Below are 14,205 nucleotides of genomic sequence, written 5' to 3' on the forward strand. Positions count from 1 at the left end.
CATAATCCAAGGCTTTGATTCCTAGCTGAACGCGTAAATATGCCTGATGTGCGAAGTTGCGAAGATTAGTGCCGATGACCGAGCATAGCCGTATGATACTTACATCCACAACATGACACGCACGAGTATCGGATTTCGGACAAGCGGCGGCCAGCTTTTTGACCAGCAGCATTGCCTCCTCGTCTTGATCCGCGTTGAAGAGGGCGATGGCCTGAAATGCGGAATGAAGCAGAGAATATGGGAGACAAGTCGAACCTACCTTGATCAAGAGAAGAAAATGTATGGTTTCTGGATCTTGGTTCGCGAACATGGATGCGACGTCAAATGCTGCCCTCGCATCCCGGACTTGACCTTTTCCACAGAGGGCAATGCCCTCCGAGATATAGCCTATCAACGAGGGCTGGATAGTGATGGACTATGTCACAGATGAAAGTTAGCCTTTCGTGAGAGGGCCATGGTCAGTCGGTACAACTCACCTTGATTGCATCCTCAAGGGCTTCGTCCCAGTCTTGTTTTCGCGCCATAACAAATGAGCGATGGGCATATGAGGTATAGTCGTTGGTGTCGCTGTCGATCTCTTGGGTGAGTAGCTGTTCCGCAGTAGACAAGTCCCCAGTGATGCATGAATGGCGGGCTGGCGTGATAGCGAGGATCTGCATGAGGCATGCTCGAATTGCGTGATACGAGTCAAGGATGGAAACTCACCTTTGTATGAACACCCTTAGGTACTTCCCACTCTGAGATCTGATTATCATAACCTCCGCTGAGGATGTGCTTGCCATCCACGGAGAATGTGACACATGTCAAGTTAGATGAGTGCTGGAAGGTGGCAATGATTCGTCGATCTGAGAGCCGCCAGAGACGGACATGCTTGTCCTTAGATGCAAAAGCGACGAGCGTTCCAGCAGGATTGATGGCGATGACATCGATGCTGCTAGTATGGTTCTGCAAGGGATCATAATCCTTGAAGCTCACTGGTAACTGGAAGCACTGGAAGTGTACCAGGCCTCAAACTAAGTTGAAGCGGTCAAGCGTGAGCAAATCGATCACCGACCTTCTTCCAGGTTGATGTATCCCACTCTTGTATGACCTGAGTTAAATTACCACTTGAAGAAAGAAGGCGTGTGCCATCGGGCGTCCATGCGAGTGGGGAGTTGTAAGTCTGAATCTTCAAGGTTGCGACGCGTTCCCTTGTGCCTGCATTATAAATTTCGATATCGCTCTCGGTTGCGATGGCAAGAAGTTCACCAGACGGTGAATATTGAACCTGGCGGACCCAATCACTCAATTCAATTGGATTTCCTTGCTGCTGCCATGTTTTGGTGCACCACAGCTTGACCGTGTTCCCGAATGAACCGGTGGCCAACACCGTACCATCCACAGAAAAGTCCAGCGAGCTGACATCTTGGGAGTGGGTTTTGATGGGTTGGGTGAGAGATTCTCCTGTTTTTCCGTTCCAAACGATGACCTCTCCAAGTGTATCACCGCTTGCTATCATTTGCCCATCTCGTGATACCGCCAATACCAAAACCTCACTGCGATGCCCCTCCATCTTCTTCAACATAACACCTGTCTCCAGATCCCAGAGATGAAGTGTCTTGTCCACCGAGCCCGTAACCATTCGTTGTCTATCGGGGAAAACTGCGACTGCGTTCACGCGTTCTTCGTGACCTTCAAAAGTTCGGAGGGGTGCGGTGCTTGGAATGAGCTTCGACATTTTACTTGAGATGAATTTGGAGGGATTGTGAGCGTCTTCGTTTATGTTGCAGAGGTGTGTGTAAAGCTTATGATTGTACCTTTTTTATGTTAATTCACTACATAGACGCCCAGTACACGACGTGGTTCGCTATCACCGTTGCGGCAAGAGTGCTCCCTATTGTCACACCCACCTTCCTCCACAGTATGCCCTCCCGCCGTCTCTACAGTGTGTACATGCATTTGACTTTTATCTTCACGGCTTCTAGAATGTATTCCCTCGCATTCGATTGTGCTACTAGTAGTGCAGTTAGTACTTCCCGGCGCTCCAATCTGGCTGACAGCTCTTCATCCTTTTCGTGTTAAGCAGTTTGTCCAGCACTTTACCCTGTGACCTGCCCGAACGCGTAATTTACCTTACCTGCAATATATTTTGTACACTTCTAACTGATCTGCGTTTCCACCTGATGTAGCCACATTTCTTTGTTCTCGCGTCTCACACCCGCTACTAACTCTGCGACGGAGGAGTTTTCATCTCCCTGAGCGCGGTCTATCCAACACTTACATGATGATCTTTCCAATGGTGTTCGCAGCCTTTCTTCCAACGCCTTGCTCATGTTTTATCTCAGTTTTCAGCTTCGTCGACTCCCGCCCAACTGGTTTCGATTTTCTCATTGGCCAAACCCCCATCCTCATTGGAAACCTGGATCACACATGTAGCGATGCAACACGGATGTCAATTCTACTAATCCGCACTCACCTATCACTGCAAATATTCAAGAATACTATCAATCGTGGACTCAATTCTCGGACCTACCGAGACATCAATCGAGTAGAACAACTTCCAAGTGATATTTCAGCTTTCTCTGCCTAATGCACTGACCTCAATTAGTACCATGCGCCAGGTCCTGCCTGATCGATTCCGCAAATTACTCGATTGTTCGGCAGCCCTTTATCTTCCTACCCCACGCTTGCGCAGCATCCACGCGCCTTCCTCTGCCTACCGCACCAAGCGCAGAGACCAATACCATTCATGTTCACAAACGTTGGCGTGTCACATTCCTCAGCGTCGATACCGACATCACCACAAACTAACTTATCATTGATGTTTGGTACACTAGCACGGCTGCTAACACGAATCCCCGGCCTATTGCTATATCACATTCGCTGTCTCCGCCACAATTGTTTTATGCCTCGAGATCGCCTGACCTATCCTTTTCATTCGCATTTGATCAGCACGCTTCAACTTTTGGCACCAATCCTGACAAAATCCTGGCTGTTGTTACATGAGACCTGAGAAGCGCACAAGACCGAAGGAAGAGTAATATAGCTAAGCTTTCGTTTGGTCAGCCTTCTCATAGCTCATTTTTCAGTGCTTCATCGGTACCAGTTCGACGTTCAGTTCGGCACTGCTACCCGGAACATCTACTTTCGCCACTGCTGCGTCATGAGGTGATCTAACGAAGATTGCAAAGATAGTCGCACAGGCCACAAGCGCAAGGTCCTGCGAAGATTCCGACAGGGCTGGTTTATTCTATTCTTCTCTTCCTGAGTTTTGGGTTGACATCTCTTGTTTCTTCTTAGTGACTTTACGCATACAGATCGATCTCTTAGCCAGTTCTCTCTGATTCCAACTGTGCTTTTTACGTGTAGAAGCGGAACGCTCTTTATCGACAACGTACACGACACATTGCGGCTAAGCGGCGAAATGGACATGGTTGGAATCCACGACGCTGACATCTGGTGTATTGGGGATTAATCCCCCTGTCCATCACGGTCGCCCCGTTGCGTTGCTTATTTCTCCCGAGGTAATGGATAACGGGAGGGTTGTTGCTTGACAGAAAGACAAAAGTGTCGTACTGCAGCAGCCGTGCCGATCTAGGGGGTAAAGATGACTGCTTGGCTCAGGTTTCCTCGTCCCGGCAAGCACATAAGTGATGCGTCACCTTGAAATTTTACAAGTTCTGCCTGGTCGGTGGTACTAGTTCTCGAAGGTGTCACGCATGCCGAGGCGTCGTGGAACAGAAAAATTGTGTCAGTACAAATGTATTCAAACAAGTACATGATAGCAGCCAACATTTGAATATAGATTCCGAATTCACAAGTACACAAAGAAATCAATGATATATCTTGGATCTCACTTCTTATCGATGCTGATGACTCCAGTGGGAGAATCATACGTGATGATCCACGTAGTACTGTCTTCGAGTTTAGCGAGATCTTGTTCGAAGAGGCAATCAGTCTCGATCTGGCCCTTGATCAAGCTATTCTCCTTGTACTGCGTGCCGATATACCCGCGTAGGACTGGAGTGAACTGTGCGTTCAACTTCTGCCCGTGCCCTACGCCGCGCCAAACTAGAGTCGTCTTGGGTGCTTCTCCTGCCTTCTCAATGAAGCCTGGACAATATGTTGTAGCGCAATGAATTTCAAGATAGCAATTATACCTACCAACACCTATATCCTCCTTGTATGGAGCGTTGTTTGTACATTGAATATTTTTCTTCGGCACCAAGGCGTCGGTTTTGGGATCCTAAGCTTGTTTCGCAAACTGATATCGAGAAAGGCAAGTTGGGCGTACTTACGGAGAAACGGTAAATTTCTTCTGCCAGGGTTAAGATGGTAGATTGCCCAACCTAAGTAGCAGTCCATCAATTAACAATCAATCCGTGATTTTATCAGACTCTCACATTGATGGGGACCTCGGTCGAAGCACTTTGGATGACATCGTTGGAAACAATGACCTTGGTGAACGCAAGTCTGAGGGGTGCATTGTAAATAACTCTCCACATAAGCTTTGAATGCCTCTTACTGTGATCGATATACAACTGGGGAGCGGTAGGGGCCTGCCAGTGACGCTGCTTATTTAGATAGCTCAAAAGCACTGATAATATTCACCCACCGTCAGCCCCAAATTTCCTGACCCTATTCGAAAAGTTACATCAGTGAGCGCGCACGACAACAAAGACGAAAAGATGAAGAATAAAGGGATATACGTACGCAAAAGCCGATGGGTAATACTTCGTGTACAATTCACCGAGAGGCTGATCGTCGAAAGTGAGAAGAAGGTCGACGTCTAAGCCGAGGTCGTTGGATTCAAAGTTGAGCTTTTTGACAAAGGCCATTACGTAGAAACGAATTCGAGAATGAAAGTTGGGGTTCAACGTTCAGTTGAGGCCTATGGCTGAATCGACACGACTTATATACCATTCTTTGCGCCCTCGGGGAGGACAGCGGCCATGTATCGTATCTGTAGAGATTAGATCTGGAAAATAGAAACGAAAGGCCTTTCCCGGGTCGAATGCAGCATGTTTCCCAAACACCTACATTGCCCGCGCGTCGATGTACGAAATGATTCTTTTGACACATGTTTTGTCCCTTTTGTTAAGAAGTGCCACGATGAGGGTACAAGTGACATACAGAGATGCATTGCAGGTGTAACACCGCAGGTGCCCTTACCAAGGCCAGGGCGCGGTAGCATTGTACGAGACTTTGAGCCATTACGCCGTTTAGAGGGATCTGGTGATTTTTTGGAGTCAAGTTATGAAATAGCAGGGAAAGGCCGCATTGCAACTTGACCTAGTTTTCACTCACTTCGCCGTGTTACGGGACGTCAAATGTAAGAAAGTTCACCAATATTTGACAATGATTGTTCCTTTCAGAAACATCTCTGCTTGTTGCCGCTCGAGTTACGATACACTGTCCTCTTAAGGAGTCTTGGGGAATGTTCGACTTTTCACTGTCTGCGACTTCCATGTTGGTGGTCAGGAAGGCCCAAGATCTGCTTTGACGATAGGAGTGCTGACGAAAGGCGAGTTCATTTTGGGGAGGTATACCTGCCCAAATGGTTGTAAGTGTAACTGGCAAAACTCACGCCAAGGAGTGTTTTAGTTGAACGCGGTCGAGGTGGGCTCCACACGCGATTGTAATTTAGGACTCAGACACACTGACCAAACAATCACGTGATCAATCGCAATCAGCTGGAAACCGACTCCACTTTCTGCTATTACGACTCTTTATACTCGCAGTGCGCACGCAAAACACTGCCGACCACACCTATGCACCAACGCACTTATGCCCACGCCGCCGACAACACCACGTACGCCATCACCTCCACACTTTGTCGTTATAGACGCATACAGTCTTTCGAATCATACTGAAGAATCAAATATCTGCTTCGCAGTGCGAGTGAAATTGTATTCGGACCGGCCGTGCAATGCAGCAGCTGCGCTCTCCACCAGGCATCCTAGAAAATGTTCTAATTGTCACGGTTAGCAAGCTCTTCACAATGGATGACGCCAGTTCACCTAGGCCTTCCCCTCCATTCTGAATATCGCCACCGCTCTTCCTTCCAAATCCACCACTTTTTTCCGTTCCCTCACGCTCATCCGTATATTTTTTTTTGCAAGATAACTCCCTCGAGGTCATTTTAGCAACAGCAGGTTTTTTTTTTCGTCAAGTCGTTCTTGCTTACTTACGACAATTGCGTTACATAACATCGCGAAGGGCTTCGCGGATCAAGCCCCCCAATGGAAATAATCATATTCATCTAACTTGCGAATTTTGTTCGCGGTTCTCGTGCCTCACCCGCTTTGTGGAGTTGTCAACCTGGTTCTAAACGGGCGTGTTAATCGTGATATCTAAGATCTCAGGTACGTACTGGTCTTGTGGTGGTGCTTGGTCTAGTCTGCGCTACCCTCGATTGAAGCGGCAAATCCAAGGACCAGGACCGCGGTACACATTTTCTCATTCCCTGCAGGGGTACGACCCATATTCAAAATACAAAATACACGTGTTGGTTGGTCTCCGCCGATCGCTCGCTAATTTGAAGTTTAGAATAAAGGATGCACGAAAGAAAATGATCATGAATATCACGCCTCCGAGTCATGTGAACTCATCAGTATTTGCAGGTCCGAAAGCATGCAGGTCCAATCAGACAGTTAACGTCAATCGTATGTTCTATTCTGTTCTGGATTTGAGGGTCTGCGTGCGCCCCAAGACGCCGTTATCATTTTCCTCATTCGTAACAAGCGCAACGATCTCTAGGCGGGGAACGACGAATTGAGAACGAGTGGAAGTTATTATTGTACGTACCAGCACTGATGCGATGATCGATCACCTTTAAAATTGTAGATAACTCAAATGAAAGACGCACCGTGCTCGGTCTGGAGTGCTCTAGCCAGGTCCAGATCCGCTTTTAATTGAAATTTCGCGCGAGGTAAAATGTTGAGACCCCCTATATGTGAGCAGCCCTGAAAGAACAATGAACAGGATCGATCCGAGGCTCTCAACGGCATAATCGCACTGCAAAGTCTTGTTAAATGCTACTGAGCCCTGAACGCCGTGTCTAAAACCTGCAACGGGTTCCTGTATCGTGCACTTGTACTACCTTCACGCTGGCGCATCATAACAGAAGGACACATAACGTATCAAAAGAATCATTTCGCGACCGATGGGCGGGCACTCACTGGCAGATAGTTGCCAAGCACGCTCGACTTGGATCGAAAAAGCCCCCCCTGCTTCCACTTTCCAGATCCAATCTCTACGGATACGGGGCAACTGTCCTACCGGAGGGGATGCAAAGTATAACTCTATAAGTAATATTGTCAATGTCGAATCGAAGTTGAACACAACTCTCTCACAACTTTCAACCTCGCGAATCACATAGTATGGCTCCAGGAGTCAAAACGGTCAACTTCGTGTCCAACAACCTCGGCATAAACGCTAACCTTCTTCTCGTTTTCGACGACGACTCTAAGGCTGGCTTGTACAAGGATTATTACCCATCGGCTTTCGCGTATGTGTATCCTTATCTTTTCGTCGCGCGTTCTCATCAGTGATGTAACTTTTCGAATAGGGTCAGGAAATTTGGGGCTAAAAGTGGGTGGATTTTATTATCAGTGCTTTGGGCTATCTACACAAGCAGTGTCTCTGGCAGACATCTACCGCTCCCCAATTATATATCGAACACAGTAAGGGGCATTCGAAGCCTATGTGGAGAGCTAATTTACAATACACCCCTCAGACTTGCGTTCACAAAAGTTGTTATTTCCGACGACATCATCCAAAGCGCTTCGACCGAGGTTCCTATCAATGTAAGAGGTCTGATAGAATCACGCGTTTGTCGCTGGTTTCATAAACCGCTACTACTACTTAGGTTGGGCAATCTACCATTTTATCCTTGGAAGATGAAATATACAGTTTCTCCGTGAGTACGCTTTACTGGCCTTCTCAACATCGGTTTGCGAGACGAGCCTAGGATCCAAAAACCGACGGCTTGGTACCGAGGAACAACATTCGATGTACGAATAATGTACCGTTCAAGGAGGATATAGGCGTTGGTACGTATTATTGCTATCTTGAAATTTATCCGCTACATATTGTTCAGGGTTCATCGAGGAAGAGGGAGACGTACCCAGGACGGCTCTAGTGTGGCGCGGCGTAGCGCACGGGCGAAAGTTGGACGCGGAATTTATTCCGCGCCTAAGAGGTTATATTGATATAAACCCCTACAAGGAGAATGGCGTAATCAAGGCCCCAATTGGGACTGACCGCCTTTTCAACCAAGACCTCAATACTCTCCACAAGGAATCCACGTGGGTCATCACATATGATGCGTCCAACGGGGTCTTTAGCATTGATGAGGAGATGAGGGAAGAGGCACAGTGAGGGTCTAAGATCTATAATGACACGTTGAAGATTTCCTTTTACGAACCTTTTTTAAATGTTGGCTGCCGTCGATTACTGACATGTATAGTATTTGTGCTGTTTCGATGTCGTTTTCTTCTTGTAAACCAATCCCGTTTGTTGTGCAACTCGTGTTTTAAAATGTGCTACTTAGCAAGTGGATCTTGTAATCGGGGGGTCAATCACTCACAGGAATACACTGCTGGCCTTTTGGTTGTCCTGCATGTAAAGTGCTAGAATCCCGGCGTGTACATCGAAAGCTTGATCGGATGCCCATCGCCCCTTAAGGCTGTCCGCGAGTGTACTCATGGGTGGATGGAATCCTTACTTGCGAGTATTTGCCTCAGCAAATGCTCGTCCCCGATTCGCGAAACAAACGCCTACCACATTCGAAAGCCTGCTCGGGCCAGAACGTGAAGGCGCAGGCCAGCAGTCAGCAATAGTGGGAATTCTGTAGTAGAATGTGGGCGCGCGGGGGTAGCGGTCATAGAATCGAGAATCAACCTTTTATGAGCAGAGCATGAAGTAGTACAACGCAAGGTGGGAAACCAAACGGCGGGCAGGAGTAAAAGGCGGGAAGTAAGACTGCGGGATATGGCAATCCGGGGATATCATGATGAGCGGGATGACAAATTCCTAGCAAAGATATAAATGCGCTTCAGCGGCGGGTTAATAATTACTGGCACTTTCCGAACAACAACTGGCAAATGTACAAACAAACATTTCCCTCAGACTTTGTCACTGAGTCTGCGTAGACCTCACAGGCCAAATTCTGCACTTTCTGAAAAAAACGGACCTTCCCGCGCACGCTGCACGCGTGAAGATGAGAGAGGTGTTATGACTCTCCAACTCCAGACACGCTGGTTTATCTTCCAGATTCTCATAAAGACCTTATCTATCCGAGTCAGCTGGTACATGCTCCGCACCTTTTCCTGGTACAATTGTACTTCTCTCTGTCCTCCCTTATTATGTTGCAAACCCTCTGCATGATGGTAGGTTTTCCTGCATATGTTCGGTCTTCCCATAATGAGGGTTCGGGAGCGATGAAGGTGCCTTGGGGAAAGAGGCCAGGAAGCGCTCACTTATTCCAGGATTAGCTGTGCATTGCCCAACCTCCGGCGCTAAGGAGAACCTCTCCCTCAACTCGAATCAGGAACCAGCATGGCGAACCATATTCACACCTCAAGCTCTCCCAGTGTTCTCCACATCTCTGGTATTCAACTCTCGCATCAACTGATTGGTCAAACCTGCTGATTTCAGAATCAACTTGTATCGAAACTAGGCATCTCTATTGATTTCAGCAAGTCAGAAAAGCATGTAGAGTCTGCAGAGGCACGGATCGGCGGGTTGCAAAAGCCATTTCAAGCTGAACGCGATTCAGGAAAACTTTTACGACAGACGTTTTCTCCGCCCATGTGAGGACTTGATAAACCCAGACGAGCACGCCACCTGATTGTTCCGATCATAGCGGGTTTTCTCTTGGGGATACGTTTTGCTTACAGTTACGATACAAGAAACGATTTCGGAAGAGTCGCGAAGACATTCAATTTGATTTCAATGACATACTTCGCGCGTCTGATATGAGGGGAGAACACGGTGGACGAGGTCAAGCAGCTATGTCCGCGTTCTCGCCTTGATAATGTACTCACGCACTGGATCGTACAGAATACCACAAATCTCATGACAACATCAAGATCGTAGTTGGACTTTCCGGGAACACAATAACAGAGGTATAGATCCATGTTTTCTATCGCAACCGGCCTCTGAGTCATACAATCAGCACTCAGAGCCGTCTGCCTCTACCTCCGATACAACACTGGAACTTCAGCCCACCACTGACGAGATCATTCGGATTTGTCCTCGGTGAGTCAGGATGACCATAAGCCGCGTTCTCCAGTTGACACCAACGGCTTCCCAGGTTCCGAATTCTGGTGATAGGAAAGGTATCAGGGTTTCGTTGATCTCAGGCTAGTATTGATGCAGTGTTTCCAAAAGACTGGCGTTGGCAAAACTTCGCTCATAAACCGCGCCTTTGGAGTGCACGAAGCGGTGGGCTGCTCACGACACTATTCCACAGAGGCTTGCTGATGCTGTTTTCATAGATGGCTTCGACTCACAAGCCAGGCGAGGCCGATATCGACCACGAGTTTGTCTCACTGCAGAACGACAGGTTTGTTCTCCACGATAGCAAAGGTTTTGAACCAGGCGAGGAAAGCAACGTGAATATCGTCCGAGATTTCATTGGCCGTCGGAGAAACATGGCGGAATTGAAAGATCAGCTGCATGCTGTTTGGTAGGTTGATCGCGATGAGTTTGTATGCTAAGCTGATATAATTTACGGAAGGCTTTGCTTTGAAATACCCCGCGCAGGTGGGCGTTTACTGGAGACGGGCACGGAGGATTTCCTGACGTTGAAACGCAAGGGATTGCTGGGAAATAGTAAGTGAACTCATGGCTATCTCTCTCTTGTGCCAGGTTGGAGCTCACCCTGGTCAAAGTTCCCGTCGTTGTCGTTTTCACTAAATATGATAGGTTCATGAACCGCGTAAATCGTACTCTGGATGATTCCTCTTCTGCGGGATTGGACCCCGACGCCCTCAAGCAACTCATCAAGGATAAAGCAGACAAACACTTAAAAGAAATCTGCATCGATCCCCTTGAGAAATTTGCAGGGTCTGATATCCCACATGCCACGGTCTCCAGTGGGTATCACTACTGTTATTGTATTTTATGTTTCTAATGAAATTATGAGCGCAGCGGGGACTGGCCACGAGGAGTCCCTGGCCCGTCTGATCCAAATCACTGAAGAGCGTGTCTGTGAGCATGTCGCGAGCGAGGCGTCGGTGATGACGTCCATCGCTCAGCGAGTAGATCCTGGGCTTAAAATCAAAGCATCAATCGAGTAAGCATCGCTTCCTTCATTATTATATGAAGATTCACGTCGCATTAGTGTTGGCAAGAGAAGTCTGTCTCGATTCTGCCTTGGTGATTAATGAGCGCAATCTGAGCTTCTATTTACAGGATACTGGAAGACACTTGCGTCATGCGCTTCATTCCAGGACCGTACGACTCTGGACTGCCTACGCGTGCTTCACGTTGACATCGTTGCTGTGTGGAACTTCCATGACCCTAATGAAGTAATGTCTATCTTCGTTATCATCACACGTATTCTGACGTTTGGTTGTGTACAGTACTTGGAAAGCAAGGAGTTCAAGACGATGGTGGTGAACATGGTTGACAATCTTGATATTGGACCTACTACCAATCCCGTCAGGGCCGCGTAGGCTGATTCTTCATATGAATTGATTTTTGTTTCATTTCTATTTTCACAGGGCTGTTGGACTGTCTACAGTGGCAGCCATTGCGGGCATCGTGTCTGCCTTGGCAGGACCTGCGGCTCCTATCGTAGTGCCAGTAGCAGCAAGTATTGTAGTCGCGAAATGGGTATACGACGTGTACCAGCTGTCGTACGTGCCGCTAAATATCGTTGTCTGAGTGTATATTAACACATTTTGCTCAGCGGCGTGGTGCTCCAGCGCTTTATCGCGTACATTGTCGATCTGACCCTCATATTGCAGACACTCTATCTTGTGTCGGACAATCAGGAGCTGTCTCGTAGGACTATCAAGCTCGCGGTCGCTTCTTATCATGGCTCGCCTACGATCGGACAAGTGCATAGTCGGATTCAGGGATATGATAGGAAATTGACATTTCTGGAACGCGCGGACCGCGATACGTTGGACAGGATCGTTGAGCTGATGGAATTGTATCGCATCGACGCGAGGGAAATTTCTGCTCTGAGGGCACAGATTCCGACTGTGGATTCAGTTCCGGATGAGCCATGGTGAGATATGCGTTGGCGGGTGTTTATTGAGTACGGGATTGTATATGACTTGTGATAATATTTGGAGTAACGGAAAACCCATACCACGATGCAAATAGCAGAGTTTTCTTGTAGACCTTATACCTAAGTATCTATGGATGGAGGACTGGTGGATGGACCACAACAAGGGTATCGTTGATCGGAGATAATTGAATATGTATGTGAGCAGCAATGTTTCGAACGAATAATCAACAATCGTTCCTTTTCGGTTTGTTAGGCCATGATGAATACGCTGGTCACTGGACATTTTCAAGGTGCGTCTGCTGCTTGAAGTCTATAACCATTATCCACCAAGTTGCAGGCTTTCCAGAAATCCTCACTAGCTAGAGTCACTGACGTTGTCGGGGACGTTCCATGCGTCTCTGTAGAGTATGATGCTGAAATGACAATAAACGAGATATCTTTTTGAAAAAATTCACGCAAGTCGAGAAAGCAGAATGATACGCGGTTCTGACCCGACCAATGGGACCAGAACAGTTGGGAGATACATCAAGCTGCTGTTAGATACATAGTAGTCCTAACCGCTGTCTCAGCTAAATGATCAGCATGCTTCACGCATATATACGCCATACCAGAGAGAAAGTCCCGTAATTGCATGATTGTACAAATTCGATAGTGCCACACCTCTCAAATCTTGAACCGCCCTCGACAGACCATTCTAGAAATCCACATTTGCCTCCAGAATATGACTCCAAGCATCATCTACGCCGTGATTCATTGCCTGGCATCAAGGCCGTGCTGAAGACAAATAAATCAGCGGGATTGCCGCAATCATGAGAGTTGAAACATACGCACTGGCAGGCGATGCTCTAAAGTGATTGCAAGAATTGTTTCGATTAAACCCGAATAATCCATGGGTTGTTTCGCCATCTCCTGAGAGCATTCAGAGGACTCTTTCACCTCGTCCTGAGGGGGTTTAAAATATTGTTTTTCCTTCCTCCGGAAGAGTCCAAACAGTCGCTTTGCTGTCCGATTAGACGGGTTTCTTTGATGTGTGTGGACAGCAGTGCCCACAGGTTCTTGATATGGGAGAACCGCGGTTTTCACTGCGTCCCTGACAGCGATTGCTTGCGGAGATGCCATATACCGCTCGAGAGCGACATAAAAAGAGGGAACGTATTCTTGCTGGTCCTTAAGATGGAGTAGCTGGTCGAAAACGTAGAAAGAGTGTTCGAAAGTAATGACAGCAGCTAAAGGATTGAAAATGAGCAAGTTCACTGCAATGCGGCCTGAAGATTCACCAGAACCAAGCTGCAACATTTGTTCGAGTGATGATGCACTAGCAGAAGTCTGGTACATTTAAACATGTGTGTACAGCCTGTGACCAATTGAACGCACCGCAGATAGTATCTTAGACCCCATCTCTATACGTTGATTACCGTAAAGCTGAAGTGATGATGGAAGATTGAAGATCGTCTCCCTCTGCTGAGGACCAATACACTCACCAACTGTCAATGAATAATGGCTTCGGTCAGCATGGCTCGAGACCAAAGGAGGATGAACAAACTCACTTCCTATCGATGGATCAGCGATGTCGTTGGTGAGAAAGGCTCGAGGGATCAGACACTCACCCACTGTTAAGGAATGCGCAATGTGAGTGATAAGCAAAGCTCGAGCTCCACGGATGATGAAAACACTGACTTTCTGTGAGTGAACGAGCAATGCCGCAAGTGAGCAATGCTGGAGCTTGACAGAGGATCGATGCGCTCACATGCTGTGAACGGGTGGGCGATGTCTTCAGTCAGCATGGCTAGAGCTTGACGACGGATAGATTGACTCACAATCTGTCAACGAATCACCCAACGTACTTGGTCAGCAGGGCTCGAAGTCAACGGCGGATGAAGAGGCTCACACCCTGACAATAGATCCACAATTGGGTCAGTGAGTAGAGCATGAGATAGACAGAGTATGATCACGCTTACAAGCTATTAACGAATCAGGAA

At 47.6% G+C, this 14,205-nt stretch overlaps 5 protein-coding genes across 5 annotated transcripts; 3 read left to right on the forward strand and 2 right to left on the reverse strand.

The window, feature by feature from the left end:
• Nucleotides 1-1,827: 1,827 nt before the first annotated feature.
• Nucleotides 1,828-2,668, forward strand: DEU56DRAFT_824952 (uncharacterized protein; the record flags this gene model as incomplete). Its single annotated transcript, XM_041354272.1, has 2 exons — nucleotides 1,828-2,521; nucleotides 2,583-2,668. Coding segments are annotated over 2 exons (272 nt in total), but the record flags the coding sequence as incomplete, so codon positions are not given.
• Nucleotides 2,669-3,825: 1,157 nt separating this feature from the next.
• Nucleotides 3,826-4,932, reverse strand: DEU56DRAFT_570006 (uncharacterized protein). Its single transcript, XM_041346859.1, has 7 exons — nucleotides 4,693-4,932; nucleotides 4,595-4,617; nucleotides 4,505-4,538; nucleotides 4,383-4,452; nucleotides 4,278-4,328; nucleotides 4,144-4,225; nucleotides 3,826-4,092 (listed from the first exon to the last, which is right to left on the reverse strand). Exons 1-7 carry the CDS (start codon nucleotides 4,815-4,817, stop codon nucleotides 3,833-3,835), a joined length of 645 nt encoding a protein of 214 aa, XP_041204539.1. The 5' UTR covers nucleotides 4,818-4,932; the 3' UTR covers nucleotides 3,826-3,832.
• Nucleotides 4,933-6,962: 2,030 nt separating this feature from the next.
• DEU56DRAFT_824974 (uncharacterized protein) lies at nucleotides 6,963-9,012 on the forward strand. Its single transcript, XM_041354273.1, has 9 exons — nucleotides 6,963-7,489; nucleotides 7,550-7,572; nucleotides 7,631-7,664; nucleotides 7,718-7,787; nucleotides 7,850-7,900; nucleotides 7,952-8,033; nucleotides 8,081-8,321; nucleotides 8,408-8,706; nucleotides 8,764-9,012. The coding sequence occupies exons 1-8, from the start codon at nucleotides 7,362-7,364 to the stop codon at nucleotides 8,517-8,519; spliced, it is 741 nt and encodes a 246-aa protein (XP_041204540.1). The 5' UTR covers nucleotides 6,963-7,361; the 3' UTR covers nucleotides 8,520-8,706; nucleotides 8,764-9,012.
• Nucleotides 9,013-9,067: 55 nt separating this feature from the next.
• DEU56DRAFT_824995 (uncharacterized protein) lies at nucleotides 9,068-12,374 on the forward strand. Its single transcript, XM_041354274.1, has 16 exons — nucleotides 9,068-9,592; nucleotides 9,662-9,794; nucleotides 9,848-9,984; nucleotides 10,045-10,109; nucleotides 10,160-10,242; nucleotides 10,298-10,322; nucleotides 10,375-10,428; nucleotides 10,482-10,672; nucleotides 10,724-10,818; nucleotides 10,878-11,081; nucleotides 11,137-11,281; nucleotides 11,330-11,343; nucleotides 11,401-11,516; nucleotides 11,571-11,659; nucleotides 11,712-11,846; nucleotides 11,900-12,374. The coding sequence occupies exons 1-16, from the start codon at nucleotides 9,541-9,543 to the stop codon at nucleotides 12,225-12,227; spliced, it is 1,866 nt and encodes a 621-aa protein (XP_041204541.1). The 5' UTR covers nucleotides 9,068-9,540; the 3' UTR covers nucleotides 12,228-12,374.
• A 501-nt stretch (nucleotides 12,375-12,875) lies between these two features.
• On the reverse strand, nucleotides 12,876-13,959 carry DEU56DRAFT_570221 (uncharacterized protein). The gene is made up of 5 exons (XM_041346860.1): nucleotides 13,900-13,959; nucleotides 13,601-13,710; nucleotides 13,504-13,552; nucleotides 13,058-13,452; nucleotides 12,876-13,000 (listed from the first exon to the last, which is right to left on the reverse strand). The coding sequence occupies exons 2-5, from the start codon at nucleotides 13,622-13,624 to the stop codon at nucleotides 12,977-12,979; spliced, it is 492 nt and encodes a 163-aa protein (XP_041204542.1). The 5' UTR covers nucleotides 13,625-13,710; nucleotides 13,900-13,959; the 3' UTR covers nucleotides 12,876-12,976.
• Nucleotides 13,960-14,205: the final 246 nt, after the last annotated feature.

This window comes from Suillus clintonianus (genome assembly GCF_016758775.1).
Source record: "Suillus clintonianus strain FC179 chromosome Unknown DEU56scaffold_87, whole genome shotgun sequence".
In the NCBI taxonomy this organism is placed as follows: Eukaryota; Fungi; Basidiomycota; class Agaricomycetes; order Boletales; family Suillaceae; genus Suillus; species Suillus clintonianus.